Raw genomic sequence first — 15,309 nt, 5'->3', positions numbered from 1 at the left:
TGTTCTTCAGAAGGAATGATGCTAAAGCTGAAACTCCAGTACTTTGGCCACCTCATGCGAAGAATTGACTCATTGGAAAAGACCCTGATGCTGGGAGGGACTGGGGGCAGGAGGAGAAGGGGACGACAGGATGAGATGGCTGGATGGCATCACCGACTTGATGGACGTGAGTTTAAGTGAACTCTGGGAGTTGGTGATGGACAGGGAGGCCTGGCGTTCTGCAATTCATGGGGTCGCAAAGAGTTGTGCATAACTGAGCGACTGAACTGAAGTGAAGCTGTTAATGCCTGCCCAGTTCCTTTTTGGCAGGTTTTAAATACTTTCCTGGAGAGCAAAATGGAAGGATAATACTAATACACAACACTAGATGGAGCTACAGCTCTGAGAAATAGGCTGGGGAAGTGATGAGTAGAAGGGTGGAGTGTGGTGGAGTAAGTCTCAACTGTGTCTCCCCTGCCTAAGATAGACAGACAGACACGTTCTAGACTTGGCTCTGCCACTTACCGGCTATGTGACTGTTGGCAAATGACCTCAAGTGCCAGCATCCTTACTTGTGAAATGGGGATTATAACAATGATCACATTGGTATGGTATGCTGTGACCGTCAAGTAGGATGCAAACTGTGGAACACAGAGTAAAAGTAAGTTAACGGGATGCTAGGAAGTTCCATCACTAGAGCTACTCCTGGGGGCATGGTTCCAAAAGCAAAGTAACTTTAGTGACCTTCTGGTCTCATATGATCAGGGCTGGGCGGCAGGGTCAGAGGGCAGCAGCAAAAGGGAGGGAATGCAGAGTTAGCGGAACATGGGCACAAAACACCTTTTGGAGACTCCGTTTCACCATCTGGAAGGCAGGGTAGCCCTGCCTTGCAGGATGATGATGAAGAAATGAGATAACACACAGCAAGCATTTTGCACAGTGTCTGGAAGGAAGCGGTCCCTCTGTCAGTGCTAGGTTGTGAATGGCTGCTTGAAGCTTTTTGCAAACCCAGTCCTCAAGACCCTCTCTCCACTCTCCTCTTCTGCCCTCTCCTCCCACTTCCTGCTTTAACTGTCATGACCCATAGGATGCTGAGGTCCTATGTCTGTCTCCACTGCCACCCACTCTCCTGAGTTTTAAATCCCCCCCACTTGACTGCCCCACAAGCACCTCCCGCTCAGTATGCACAAAATAGAACTCCTTACCTTCTCATTCTGAATGTTCTTTTCTTCCTTTCCTTCTGCTACATTAAAGGTACCAACTTCCACCCAGTGGTCTGAGCTGGAAAATCGGACATGATTCCCGATGTTTGTGTCTTCTGTCCACTTGTAATACACCAAACCGACTTCTGCTGATTCCACCTTTAAATATCCTTTTAATGGATCTCCCTGGCCCCAGTGTCATGTGCTCCCTATAATCACTGCTACGGCAGCCGTATCTTAGCACCCTGTTCCCTGCCTTGCACTCACACAGTGGTTATTTTTTTTTTTTTCCTGAATGGAAGTATGATTATTCCCCTGCTGAAAATCCTTCCCTGGCTCCCCATGGCCAGTAAGTTGGCCTAAACTTCTTAACATGGCCTGAAAGAAAGAAAACAGTCACTCAGCTGTGTCTGACTCTTTGAGACTCTGTGGCTTGTAGCCTGTTTCTGTTCTTGAGATTCTCCAGGCAAGAATACTGGAGTGGGTTGCCATTCCCTTTCCCAGGGGATCTTCCTGACCTGGGGATCGAACCTGGATCTCCTGTGCTGCAGGTAGATTCTTGATTGTCTGAGCCACCAGGGAAAATTAACATGGTCTGCTGCTGCTGCTAAGTCGCTTCAGTCGTGTCCAACTCTGTGCGACCTCAGAGACGGCAGCCCACCAGGCTCCCCCGTCCCTGGGATTCAAAACTCTGGTTTCTACCTCCCTCCCTGGCCTCTGTCTCCTCTCCTTCCCTGTGCTCACTACCAACCTGACCTTACAGTCCAGCCAGACATATGTTATTTCAGATGACATTGAGTTTCTTTTTGCCTCTTGGCCTTTGCCCTCCTTCTTTCTTCTCCACTCTCCCTCAACCCAATCCTGATTTAATACAGAAAAGTTTAGGGGCTTTCCTGGTGGCTCAGATGGTAAAGAATCTGCCTGCAATGCAGGAGACCCAGGTTCAGTCCCTGGGTCAGGAAGATCCCCTAGAGAAGGGAATGGCTACCTACTCCAGTACTTCTTGCCTGGAGAATCCTAAGGACAGAGGAGCCTGGCGGGCTACATTCTACAGGGCCACAAAGAGTTGGACACGACTGAGTGACTGAACACACAGAGTTTAGAATCTCCTAACTGAGCAGCCTCCTTATAGAGTGCATCTCACCTCTACACCCCAGTGGCTTGTCACGACATCACACTAAACAAAGAGTACCACCGTGGATATCATGTAGTCCCTCTGCCCTCTCCATCGCCCTTTGCTGACCTGTGTCTCTAGGTAAATTATCTGAGATCAGGGACTTTGTCTGCTTTGGTCATTGCTCTACCCTTAGAACCTAGAACTTGGTTGGTTGATGCATATTCAGTTCTTGATAAATATTCATTGACTAAAAAGAGTAAATAATGGAATAGGTGAGATGCTGCGTAGACAGAAAAATAGTTCAACTCTCTTCTTTCCACCCCTTCTGGATCATGGGGAGACGCTGGGGTCCAGCCTATATGAGCATTCCAATAATCAAGTCCAGTTGTTTAATTGTTCATTCAGTTTGGCTGTCAGTGAGACAGTTAAAATGACTACAGGTCCTGTAACTTAGTAAGATGTAGGGGGAAAGAAGACCGAGATGGGAAAAGAAGACGAAGATGAGAAAAGAGGTTAAATGGCAATAAACCCACACAATTTTGAGATGACTGGAAATTAAGCTTCCTTGTACAACCAAACCCAACACAAGATATTACAAGGACTCTTAAGGATGAGATTTTCTTGCACATCACTTGCCTTGTTGGGAAGTGCTCCATCCATTCACCCACCAACCCACGCACTCATCTCTATCTAGGACAGTATACATAAAGTTGAAAACTACACTCTAGCTCTAATGGTATGAAATGGGCATAACATCAGCACCTACTTAACTGTAGTTGTGAGATTATTAGGCAAGAACATCACCCAGCACTGGGCCTGGTGCATATTCATAAATGGTAACTGTATGTTACTATTAGGATTTCAATACCACGCCCAGATTCCACACCTCCAACTTTTCCCCAGCCGGACAGCAAACATTCAACTCAATTTTATTATCCAGAATTTGAGGAGAAGGCTAAGAGGGAAGGATCCTGGAGAGGGTGTAGGTAGTCAGGCTGGACCAATGAGCACCAGAGCCTGGGAGCCTGAGGCTGGTGTGTGCGGGAGAAGGGGGCTTCCACCTGGGAGCAGCTCCCCCTAGAATGTTTTCAGAATCTGGTCTCCAGATGATCCTACCAGATGATAATGAGTCTCCATGAGAGCAGGCACACGGTGTAGACAGCCCTCCTCCACTGGGGTCACTGGTCGACCCAGGCCCACTATGTCTGGGCACTCTGGGACCGGATGGGGATGTTGATCCGGCTCTGCAGCCAGCTGATGTAATCCTCTTGAGGCATATGGATGATGTGTTCTCGCACAAACTAAGGGGGCAGACATATGACAGCCTCAGATTTGGTCTGAAAGCTAGACTCCGTGCCCCCTCCCCTCCCCAAGAAGATCCCAGAAGATTTATGATTGAGGCTGGTGGGCCCAGGATACCTCCAACCCCTCAGGCATTCATAATCAAGAAAAGGGCCTCTTTCCAGTTTCCTAGTTCAGCAGGCTAATTTTAAGTCCCTTTTTGTCAGTACTGGCCCAAAGAAATCTAGGAAGAGCAGAAAAATCCAGCTGTCTGCATCTTTTTCTCTTTTCTACTGCAGAATATCTTTTAAAAAAGTCATTTGTCCATAAACATTTTTGGGTTCACAGACTCCCTTGAGAATTGAAGACAGCCACAGGCTTGCTTCCAGGAAAGGGTTAAGACACAAAGCACAGAGTTTCACATAAATTTTAGGTTAAAAGACTCCCCACATACAGGTTAACAGAAGTTCTGTGATGTTCTACTGGGAGAAGAGCATGCTAACTTTTATGAGCTAGGGCTAATAAAACTCAGCCCAGAGAAGGGAGCATCCACATCCATAGTCCCCTCCTTTCACCCACTCAGAAACGGCCTTTTCCATAAGCTGTCACTGAGTCGTGTCCCACTCTTTGCAACCCCATGGACTGCAGCAGGTCAGGCTTCCCTGTCCTTCACCATCTCCTGGAGTTTGCTCAAACTCATGTCCATTGAGTCGGTGATGCCATCCAACAATCTCGTCCTCTGTTGTCGCCTTCTCCTGCCTTCAATCTTTCTCTAAGTGGCAGGTGGAATGCACACCCCACAACTGGAAAGATGCCCTAGAGACTTAGTTTCAGGCTAGCCTGCCAGATTCTCCCATGAAAGAGCTTCACAAGATGTGGGAAGCGGACTCTGGACATTTGAGCTTGTCCACAGGGTATTTCTCCCTCCCCCAACTCCTGACCATGTGCCCACATACACAAGCCAGGTCAGCCTGTGGAAGGGCCAGACCATCATGGAAACACTGAGAGGCCCAAGAAAGCCACCATTCGAGTCACTTCTTTGTCTTGAGACACTGAAAACCCTATTAAAATGTACATTTGCCATCACATAAAATTAAGGAAGTGACTCCACAGACATCTGTTAATACCTTAGTTGGGGGGCCCTTCCTCCGCCCCCCATCTACTTACACTTTTTCCCTAAGGGAATAGGGCACCAGGAATTTCTAGGGGAGGCGGGGAAGGTAGGCTGCTACTGCAGACCCTTGTGAGGCTCCTCAGCACCCTTCAGATAAAGACCCAAATCCTTAACTTGACCTTCGGAGATCTGCACATGCTGACCTTTCTGGTCCCCTGGGAACCGTGCACCTTCCTGCTCTCTTCCTTCCAGAGACATTGACTGCCACTGAATCCCTCTAGCAGCTCAAGTTCTGTCCTCCGGGGCCTGGGCACCTGCTCATTCCCTTTCTCTTCAGCTTGCTGCCTTTTCAGATCTCAGCTTAAAAGTCATCGCCCTCAGGGGGCTCTCATTCAGAGAAGCCTCTTCTACATTTACATTAAGTCAGGGCTCCTCAAACTTTATTGTGTGTATCAGTCACCTGGCATCTCACTGAAACACAGACGCTGAGCTGGTCAGATACAGTTCAGAGCCTGGGATGCTGCGTTTCTAACACGCACCCATGTGAGGTCCACAGGCCACGATTTTAGTTGCAAGATTCAGGGTGCTGCTCACTATGACTGTCAGTTATTGCACTCACATGTCCATTCATTTATGTTTCTCCAAAGACTCCAAGTTTCCCGGGGGGCATCATCTACATACAATATAATGTCCCCTGGAACTGAACAATCAAGGTCACAGGACAATGCCTCTTCTATTGGATGATGAGTTCCATGAAGGCTTTTATGCCTTTTAAGAAACTTCAGCAGTGGCCACAGGACTGGAAAAGGTCAGTTTTCATTCCAATCCCAAAGAAAGGCAATGCCTACCGCACAACTGCACCCATCTCACATGCTAGTAAAGTAATGCTCAAAATTCTCCAAGCCAGGCTTCAGCAATACATGAACTGTGAACTTCCAGATGTTCAAGCTGGTTTTAGAAAAGGCAGAAGAACCAGAGATCAAATTGCCAACATCTGCTGGATCATCGAAAAAGCCAGAGAGTTCCAGAAAAACATCTATTTCCGCTTTACTGACTATGCCAAAGCCTTTGACTGTGTGGATTACGATAAACTGTGGAAAATTCTGAAAGAGATGGGAATACCAGACCACCTGACCTGCCTCTTGAGAAACCTATATGCAGGTCAGGAACCAACAGTTAGAACTGGACATGGAACAACAGACTGGTTCCAAATAGGAAAAGGAGTACGTCAAGGCTGTATATTGTCACCCTGCTTATTTAACTTATATGCAGAGTACATCATGAGAAATGCTGGGCTGGAAGAAGCACAAGCTGGAATCAAGATTGCCAGGAGAAATATCAATAACCTCAGGTATGCAGATGACACCACCCTTATGGAAGAAAGTGAAGAGGAACTCAAAAGCCTCTTGATGAAAGTGAAACAGGAGAGTGAAAAAGTTGGCTTACAGCTCAACATTCAGAAAACGAAGATCATGGCATCTGGTCCCATCACTTCATGGGAAATAGATGGGGAAACAGTGGAAACAGTGTCAGACTTTATTTTTGGGGGCTCCAAAATCACTGCAGGTGGTGACTGCAGCCACGAAATTAAAAGACGCTTACTCCTTGGAGGGAAAGTTATGACCAACCTAGATAGCATATTGAAAAGCAGAGACATTACTTTACCAACAAAGGTCCGTCTAGTCAAGGCTATGGTTTTTCCAGTGGTCATGTATGGATGTGAGAGTTGTACTGTGAAGAAAGCTGAGCACCGAAGAATTGATGCTTTTGAACTGTGTGTTGGAGAAGGCTCTTGAGAGTCCCTTGGACTGCAAGGAGATCCAACCATTCTAAAGGAGATCAGTCCTGGGTGTTCTTTGGAAGGACTGATGCTAAAGCTGAAACTCTAATACTTTGGCCACCTCATGCGAAGAGTTGACTCATTGGAAAAGACCCTGATGCTGGGAGGGATTGGGGGCAGGAGGAGAAGGGGACGACGGAGGATGAGATGGCTGGATGGCATCACCGACTCGATGGACATGAATTTGAGTAAACTCCGGGAGTTGGTGGTGGTAGGGAGGCCTGGCGTGCTGTGATTCATGGGGTCATGAAGAGTTGGACATGACTGAGCGACTGAACTGAACTGAAAAACTTCAACAGTGCCTGGATGTTGAGAGGCCAGAATGAGTGTGTCTGGGGTGTTATGAGGGAAAGGAAGTGCTCGTCACCTCAATGGCCACTGCAATGTCTGGGGAGCACAGTTCCCAGGCTCTCAGCTCCTGGAGCACCTTTAGGAGGACATGGGGTCGGATCCTCAGGTCCAGGTTTTCCCCAAACTTCTGCAGTTTTGCCAGGATCTTCCTTGCAGGGCGGAAATTCTTCAGATCCTCAGGGAGTTTGGACAGCAGGTCAAAGTACCTTCAATTCCAAGGGGAGAGGATCAGTTAGGAAACTGCTGGCAGATGGTCTGGGCACCCAAAGGACCTCATCTCCACTCTCTCTCTCCACCACTCCTGGGATGTCTCCAGGGTAGCAACAGTCTTCATCTGGGGAACTTTCCTCCCTACTCAATGTAAAGTGTCCACAGATCAGGCAAGTCTTTGTTTTTAGGGATAGTAAAAACCAGAGTCATGATTTGTACAGTGGCTCAGCAGTAAGAATCCACCTGTAATGCAGGAGACACAGATTCAGTCCCTGGGATGGGAAGATCCCCTGGAGAAGGGAATGCAACCCACTCCAGTATTCTTGCCTGGGAAATCCCATGGACAGAGGAGCCCAGTAGGTTACAGTCCATGGGGTCAAAAAGAGTCAGATATGTCTTAGAAACTAAACAACAACGGCAACGAAAATTAAGGGCATGTTTTAAAGACAGGCATTGATGATTCTTCTGCCAAGCGGACAATGTTTAAAGTTATAAGGAAGGAAAAATACTGGGGTTCTGAAGCTACTCTTCGAGAGTTAATTGAGCCAAGGAGGACATGGACACACTTGTGGGATACCTTCTAGGATGCAAGAGGTTCTCACACACCAGCTGCTGAGGACATGTGTCTGTGTATGTGTATTTTCCATGTTCCTGAAAATGAACAATCAGGGGCCATGATTTTGGTGTTTCAGTGGGTTTTAAGAACCTACTTTGGCCACTGGATGCAAAGAGCCTTCTCACTGGAAAAGACCCTGATGCTGGGAAAGATTGAGGGCAGGAGGAGAAGGGAGGGACAGAGGATGAGATGGTTGGATGGCATCATTGACTCAACGGACATGAGTTTGAGCAAACTCTGGGAGAAGGTGAAGGACAGGGAAGCCTGGCGTGCCTCAGTCCATGGGGTTGCAAAGGGTTGGACATGACTGACTGAACAAAAAAAATTAATATTATGACAGCATGTGAAGGTAGTTTGGGAATGTGTCCTTGAGACAGTGGGAAAAAGGTAGGTTCTAACCTAGGGGTTCAGGTGTGGGTGAAGGTAGGGGTGTTATCTCGTGGAAAATGGGTTTTTCCCCTGATTATAGAAAAAGTTGAATAAAAACTTGATCATCCATCATATATTGTGGCTGCTCATACTGCTTTATATTTGTGATGTATGTTTATATATTTATTCTGATCTCTTTGTAAGCTCCCATTCTGCATTATTAAAACTGTTGAAGGGATTCTTGGTACATTTTTAGGCTTTCCTATCTTACTCTAAGATCTTGATTTACTCACCCTGACAGGATGGAGGTGTGGGAAATCAGACTCCAATTTTATATTGCAGATAAGTGTAGAGACAGGTCAGACAGGGGTTTAAATCCTAAAGTTTCCTGATTTGTAAAGTGGGGAGTAATATGTACCCTTCAGGATTTTTGTGGGGAATAAAATAGATAATTCATGAAAAGTGCTTAGGAGGGGTGTCTACCATCCAGGAATCACTCAATTTGCAATATTTTGTGTTGTATTTATTATCACCCCTGTGCTGGGGGCACAGTGTTCTTGAGGTATGCCTGTCTGGCTTTGTATCATTAAGAGTTAAGTTATTTGGGGAATATAGTTCTCCCCCTACAGACCTCAGGATCTGTTGGTATTTTCAGATTGATTTGCCTCTTCTGCTTCTCTTATAAGGGCTGGCAAGTGAGTCTATATTTGCAAGCTGAAGCAAACAGAAGGTAAATATGGAGAGTGCAGCTAGGTAGATTATCTGTGGCTCAGGAACTGTGGGGTTTCTTGCCTGATTATACTCTGGATATAGCCTGTTTTGGGAGGGGGGCCCTCCTGGGGCCCCAGGACAGTTTTGGAGTGATGCCTCTCTGCCTTGAGGATAATGGGATTGAATGTAACTTTGTAACACCAGTACGCCTTTACCCTTCCCAGGGACTGCCTTATCTGGCTCTCAGGATCTTTACCAGTGGTCTGCAATTTCTTCTGCATCGGCTTTTACCGTGGAGACTTGGTGTCTCATTTTGGCTATATCCTTTTGGAAATTTGAGACAAGGTTGAAAGAGAGGAACTTCTGGATACCTCTTTCTTCTTGGCGCCTGCATCACAGATGGTATGAGAAAGAGGAAGATGAATCAGATACTTTTTTTCTTTTACCTTCCTAGCTGCCCTCAGAGATCTGAGTTAAACACCTTTTCCTTCTTGAGGTCCTTCTTAACCCTCTCAGCTACCCTGTAAGATACCAGCGGGCTTTGGGCATAAGAAGCCTCAGCTCTCTCCAAGGTCCTGAAATGCTCATTGTCTTACCAAACCCAGTCCACTTTTTAATCAGTCCTCATTCTCTCTCTACTTTTGATTGTCTTTCCCGTTTTCTCATCGATAAGATGGAGGAAAATAATTATTCCTAGATCCCAGGGGTGAGGAGTAAATGATAATGCGTGTATAGTGCTGAGCTTAGTGCTGACTCACAGCAGGTGTTTAACTCATGTTGGTTCCTCTCCTCCTCAGGCCCTTCATCATCTTGTGCATATATCTTCTCTCTCCAAAGAGACTATATTACAAATATAACCATGCCGTCAACCATATACACATTTCGATGGCTTTCCATTTACTCAGAATAAAGTCCTTTGAGTGACTTACCCCCTAAGGCTCTGGATTGTTCAGCCCCTATGACAACTTCCAGCCTTATCTCTACCTTTTCCACCCCTTTTCTCCCAGCATTTTAGGGTTTGGTTCATGAGCTGGGTCAGAAAGATCCCCTGCAGAAGGAAATGGCACTCCACTCCAGTATTCTTGCCTGGAGAATTCCACGGGCAGAGGAAGCAGAAGCTGGTGGGCTATAGTCCAAGGGGCCGCAGAGTCGAACATGACTAAGTGACTGAGCACAAGTGAACAAAGTCTCTGAGATAAATTTCAGCTTGTCAGGGTTCAGCCTTAATGCCACCTCCTTAGAGAGGTCTTGCTGGATTACCAGTCTGCATTAGGTCCTCATGGTTTCACTCCTTCTCCTAGAGCCCTTTTCCCTTACTGTGGAGCAGTGACTATAAATTGTACCTATAAATCTATCAGTTCAGCTGTTTTGTCTCTGCCCATATTTTCCAGGAGACTATAAGCTCCCCGAGGGCAGGGAACATGTCCTTCTCATTCCCTGTTATCGTCCCAACACCAAGCATCTGGTGGTTATATACTAAGTGCCAGATGAATGTCCTTTGAGTGAATGGATACACGTGTGCTCTTACTTCATGAGGATTTCCATCTTATCCTGTAGACAGAAGCCAGCCTCCTGGGCCACGCTGTAAAACTTGGCCCTCATGGTGTTACACACCCCACTCTTGTACTGGATGATGTCACGGTTGGCACGGCTGTGGACACAGATAAGATGGGCTTAGGGGACCAAGCCCAAGGGACAGATGCATCCCTGGGGGCCCAAGGTGCTTTGCAATAATACACAGCCAGGTTCTCCAGCCTCACCTGGGACCTCCCTCAGCATTCCCCTGGATGTAGGCAATAACAGACCTTCCCAACAATGTTGGACTGGTGACTCAGGCATTATTACATGAGCCCATGATGAGACATCTGGTCACTTTAGCTCAGCAAGTGCTAAGGACAGTGAGATGAAAATAGAACCTTGAGCTGGGAGGTGGGAGATTCAGGTTCAAACTGCCTACCACCACATTTTAGCTATGTGGCCTCTGGTGAGACGTTTCATCTGGCCAGGTTTCAGACTGTTTCCTTGTAGAATGGGACAGTACCCCTGCCTCACAGAACTAGTTTTGAGGAATAACCACTAATGAATATAGCACTTTTGAACTGTAGTGCTGGAGAAGACTCTTGAGAGTCCCTTGAACAGCAAGGGGATCAAACAAGTCAATCCTAAGGGAAATCAACCCTGAATATTCTTTGCAAGGACTGATGCTGAAGCTGAAGCTCAAACACTTTGGCCACCTGATGCGAAGAGCTGACTCATTTGAAAAGACCCTGATGCTGGGAAAGATTGAGGGCAGAGGGAGAAGGGGGGCAACAGAGGATGAAATGGTTGGATGGTATCATCGACTCAATGGACATGAGTTTGAGCAAACTCCGGGAGACAGTGAAGGACAGGGAGCCTGGCGTGCTGCAGTTCATGGGGTTGAAAAGAGTCAGACAGGACTGAGTGAACAACAACAAGAGCCAGCATGGAGGAAGGATCTGTTGCCACTGTCTGCATGGGTTGCTCCACATCTTGGCTATAAGCCCCTTGCCCTGGGAGTCCTTTGTCCTTCAGTTGTATCTATGGCTTCAGGGAGTTTGGTTGGCACTGGATTATTTCTACATCCCTGGGAAGATGGGGGCTGCAGTTGCCACAGTCCCTCTTGCCTGGCACCTTCTGTTGCCCACCTGGCATACCTTTTAAGCTTCTTCTGGAGCACCTGGGAGTGGCTGTCTCCACTTGTACTGCTGGATCTGTCACTGAGACACAGAAAAATGGTTTCATGTTGCCTGGAGTCTGATTTCCCCCCAAAGGGTGACTCAGGGTCCCCATGACATCTGCCAGCCTCAGGTGAGTGTGGTGGTTCTAATCAAGGCATTTGATAGAACTGCGTATTTTCCCCACACTTTGGTCTTTGCTCCCACTGGACACTCTGCTTGGAGAGTCTTCCTTGTTTCTTCCCCAGCTGCCCAAATCCTGCCCAATCTCATGGCCGAGAGCAAGTGCTGCTCTGACTCTCATAGTCCAGTGGCGGCCTACTGCCTCGGCATTTTGTGGGGATGACAAGTTTTCAGGAACCCAGCTTCTTCTTTATAAAATCAGTCTCTCCACCTGGAGGACAGGTTCACTGTGGACACTCCCATCCTCCTCTCTGTTTGAGCTTCTTCTGGGGTTGAGTGCAGATCTGGGGAGGGGCAAGTCCTCCTGGTCATGCTGTCTGGGGTGGTCCCAGCCCCAGGCTGCCTCTTCATCCAAGGATTCTCTTATCTGAACTGGACCCTGGTGCTGAACACCCATTTCACTCAATTTGGGAGACAGGCAGAGCTGGGTTCAGAGCCCAGCCCTGGCACTGTCTACTCCTGGGCTGTGGAGAAGCGCCTCTGCTCTGGAGCGTCAGTTTCCTCATCTGTGATCAGGCAACTCCTGGTGCCGTTTGACCCTTTCTAGGTTGGGAGGTGACTGAATTCCTTAAGTGGCTGCTCCCTCCTGTGACTGCCTGGCTGGGGTCCCTAGATGGGGTAAAGCTCTTTGCTCATCCCCGTCCCCCCATACCTTCTGCAAGGTCCTCCTCCAGTGACCTGGGCCTTCAGCACCCGTGTCCAGCATCTTCTCTCATACATCTGCCCCACTTTGTGTCTTCCCAACATTTGAGACACTGACTTGACTGCTTTATCTGTGTGATTCTAGAGAGTGAAACTATTTTCCTTATGCCTGTGATGTGTGGCAAATCCTCCCCTTCCTGCTCTGTGACATGTTGGACTTCTTCAGGGAGGCCAGTCATTTCTCAGACCCCTCCCCACAGGAAAGGGCCCGGCCTTTGCTGCTTTTCCCAGAGGCTCATGGGACTGGACCCAGAGGTCTCAGGTCTGGCAGGTGATGGAGCAAACCCTTATCCCATCTAGCTAGAGACCAGAGCCCTGGTAATAATACCCAGAAGGCACTGCATTTGGATTCCAACCAGCTGCCCCTACCTCTGCTGGTGAATTCTTTGGGGGAGCAAGTGGGCTTTGACCTTCCTCCTATAGATGGCTCTCTTCTAGAGCTGATAGTGTGACTCAGGGGGAGGCAGGAAGTGAAGGAAGTAGTGTTATTAGCTGTGATTAAAACAACAACAACAACAACAAAGGCCCCTTCTGCCTGTCTCAATCAATCCTTTCCTTGACCCTCCTTGAATTTTAGCCCTACTGGTCTTTGCTTAGCGCCTCTAAGCTTCCTCCTGCCGCAGACCCTTTGCACATCTGTTCCCTCTGTTTGGAATGCTATTCCTTCTATTCCCTCCACAGCACGGATCCTAGGTTCTATGGGAAGGCACAGGAATCACCTGGAGAAACTGCTCAGAATGAATGCAGATTTCAGATCCTACTGTTCCCAGCCACAGACTAGCTAATTCTTCTTTTTCCCTCAGGTCCTAGCTTAAATGTCAGACTCAGCCTTGGTTAGAGTCCTGGTGCTCAACATTCACCTAATCCTCCATAATTCTCCTTCAGAATGCTATTTATGGTCATGATTACACAACTATCTCTGTGGGATTATTTGATAAATGCATGACTCTCCCATTAGAACAGTAGCTCTTAACCACTGGCAGGATTCAAGGAGTCCAAGAATGCAGATGGAAAAAAAAAAAAAAAAAAACAACAGGTTGCATCTTTAGCCTTTCACAGAAATGGAAATCACAGGTTTTTATACATCACATTAAAATTATGGGAGATACTTTGAAAAATCATTTACACTTGACACTAATCCAAAATTATAGTAGTTATCAGAGCTGCTGCTATGTCTTATTGTATAAGGCATTGCTGATGAAGCTCACAGATGACTATATATCTCATATTTGGTTACAATATTGTAATCAATATTACTATAGATTTCTTTGTAAACTTCTATAGTTTATAGTCTGCATTTGGAAGCATTTTGCTGAAAGGAATCCATAAGCTTTCTTGGATGGTCAAAGAGTCTATTTCACAGAAGAAGTTATGATACCAGACCAGATAGTGGGCTCTACCCACAGGGCAGACTGCATCTGTCTTGTTTGCTGCTGAATCTCAAAAGAGCCGAGCATAGCTCCTGGGACATAGTGGGGACTGAGAAGTATTCTCTAGATGAACAAGTAAATTGGGGGCAGACCTGCCCTGCCCCATTACAAGTCACCTGAGTAAAGAGGGAAGGGGTAGTTCCAAGACACACCCTCCCCCCTTCATCTCTCCACTACCAGAGAAGACTAACTTTATGGCACACGATTGTTGGGAAGTAACGGCTGAATACTCACCACCAAGCCCTGGGAGTCAAGTAACTTATTTCCAGTGAAGAAGGAAGAAGATCCCTTCCTTGCCCCCCTTCCCACAGTCTGGTGAGGGTGTCTCTGCAATGCCCCCTGGAACTGTGTGTTGCCTCCTGACTTACCTGCTAGGGCCCCACGCCTTCCTACCTTGATTTGCGGGTGGTCTGCATGTCCTTATAGGCAGAATCGCTCTTGTTTTGTCTGAGCACTGACAAGATGCTGCAAAGCAAGATGAGTCACTTAATAAGGCTCTGAACATATGATGCTCTGAGGAAGTAAACATCCATGGGAGAACGGAGGGTGCTCATCTACAGCGGGGATCCTAGGTTCTATAGGAGGGCATATGAGTCACCTGGAGGAACGGCTCAGAATGCAAGTGTAAACTCCTGAGCCACATTCCTAGAGATCTGGAAACATTAGGTCTGGAGTGGGACCCCAAAGCTGCACACACACACACATGCATACAGTCTTCTGACTTGGGTTCGCAGAGAACATACTTTGAAAACCTTAGAATTTCCTGACACACCACGAAACAATGCCTGCTCAAAGTGCTTGTTAAAAAATATGGTTTCCTCTAGGGATTTTGGTTCAGCGTGTCTGGGATGAAGACCATAAATCTGTGGTTTTCACAAGTGCCCCAGCTGATTCTGATCTTTGGGATGTTTGGGAAAGACTGTTAGAGGATTTTTAGAAAAGGTCATCTTCCTAAACAATGTTATGATCTGAATGTTTATGGTACTACTATTGCCCCTCTACCCGCCCGCCATATTCATATGTTGAATCCTAACCTTTCAGAGGATGCTGTTAGGAGGTGGTGGCCTTTGGGAGGTGATTAGATCATGATGGGGGAGCCCTAATGATTGAAACTGATGCTCTTGTAAAACAGACCCTGGAGAACTAGCTTGTTCTTTCTACCACGTGAGGAGGCAGCCGTCTATGAAGAAGAGAGTCCTTGCTGGACACTGAATCTACTGGCATCTGGATCCAGGACCTTCCAGCCTCCAGAACTGTGCAAAATAAATGTTGTTCACAAGCTCCTCAGTTTACGGTATTTTTTGTTATATCAGTCTGAACACACGAAGACATGGGACCAAAGGGCAGTCTGGCCCTTGAGGCTCGGGGCTGGAAAGGCAGGCTTTCAGGGGTTTCTAATAAGCCCAGAACTCTATGTCTGTCTTGATGGGAGCAGATTTGGTGTCTAAAGTGAAACAGGAATCCACATTTTTAAAGTGAATCAGGCAAAAGAAAACCTGCAGCTTTCC

At 47.1% G+C, this 15,309-nt stretch overlaps 1 protein-coding gene across 7 annotated transcripts in view; it reads right to left on the bottom strand.

Annotated features, from left to right (window-relative positions):
* Nucleotides 1–207: 207 nt before the first annotated feature.
* CCDC60 (coiled-coil domain containing 60) overlaps nucleotides 208–15,309 on the bottom strand; it is a 173,394-nt gene continuing 158,292 nt past the window's right edge. For 4 of the 7 annotated variants that reach the window (XM_027566742.1, XM_027566740.1, XM_027566741.1 and 1 more), the window contains 6 exons: nucleotides 14,195–14,266; nucleotides 11,466–11,528; nucleotides 10,319–10,441; nucleotides 9,047–9,178; nucleotides 6,901–7,090; nucleotides 3,212–3,599 (listed from right to left, as the gene is read on the bottom strand). In XM_027566742.1, coding sequence (XP_027422543.1) covers nucleotides 3,498–3,599; nucleotides 6,901–7,090; nucleotides 9,047–9,178; nucleotides 10,319–10,441; nucleotides 11,466–11,528; nucleotides 14,195–14,266 — 682 coding nt within the window. In that variant the 3' untranslated portion in view covers nucleotides 3,212–3,497. Of the gene's footprint in view, nucleotides 1,261–3,211; nucleotides 3,600–6,900; nucleotides 7,091–9,046; nucleotides 9,179–10,318; nucleotides 10,442–11,465; nucleotides 11,529–14,194; nucleotides 14,267–15,309 lie in introns of those variants that run through there. The other 3 variants (XR_003515217.1, XR_003515216.1, XM_027566743.1) reach the window with 3 other exon arrangements.

The sequence above is a fragment of the Bos indicus x Bos taurus genome, chromosome 17, assembly GCF_003369695.1.
Source record: "Bos indicus x Bos taurus breed Angus x Brahman F1 hybrid chromosome 17, Bos_hybrid_MaternalHap_v2.0, whole genome shotgun sequence".
Lineage (NCBI taxonomy): Eukaryota > Metazoa > Chordata > Mammalia > Artiodactyla > Bovidae > Bos > Bos indicus x Bos taurus.
Note: the sequence above shows the minus strand (reverse complement) of the source record. Positions and strands in the feature narration are given on the sequence as shown.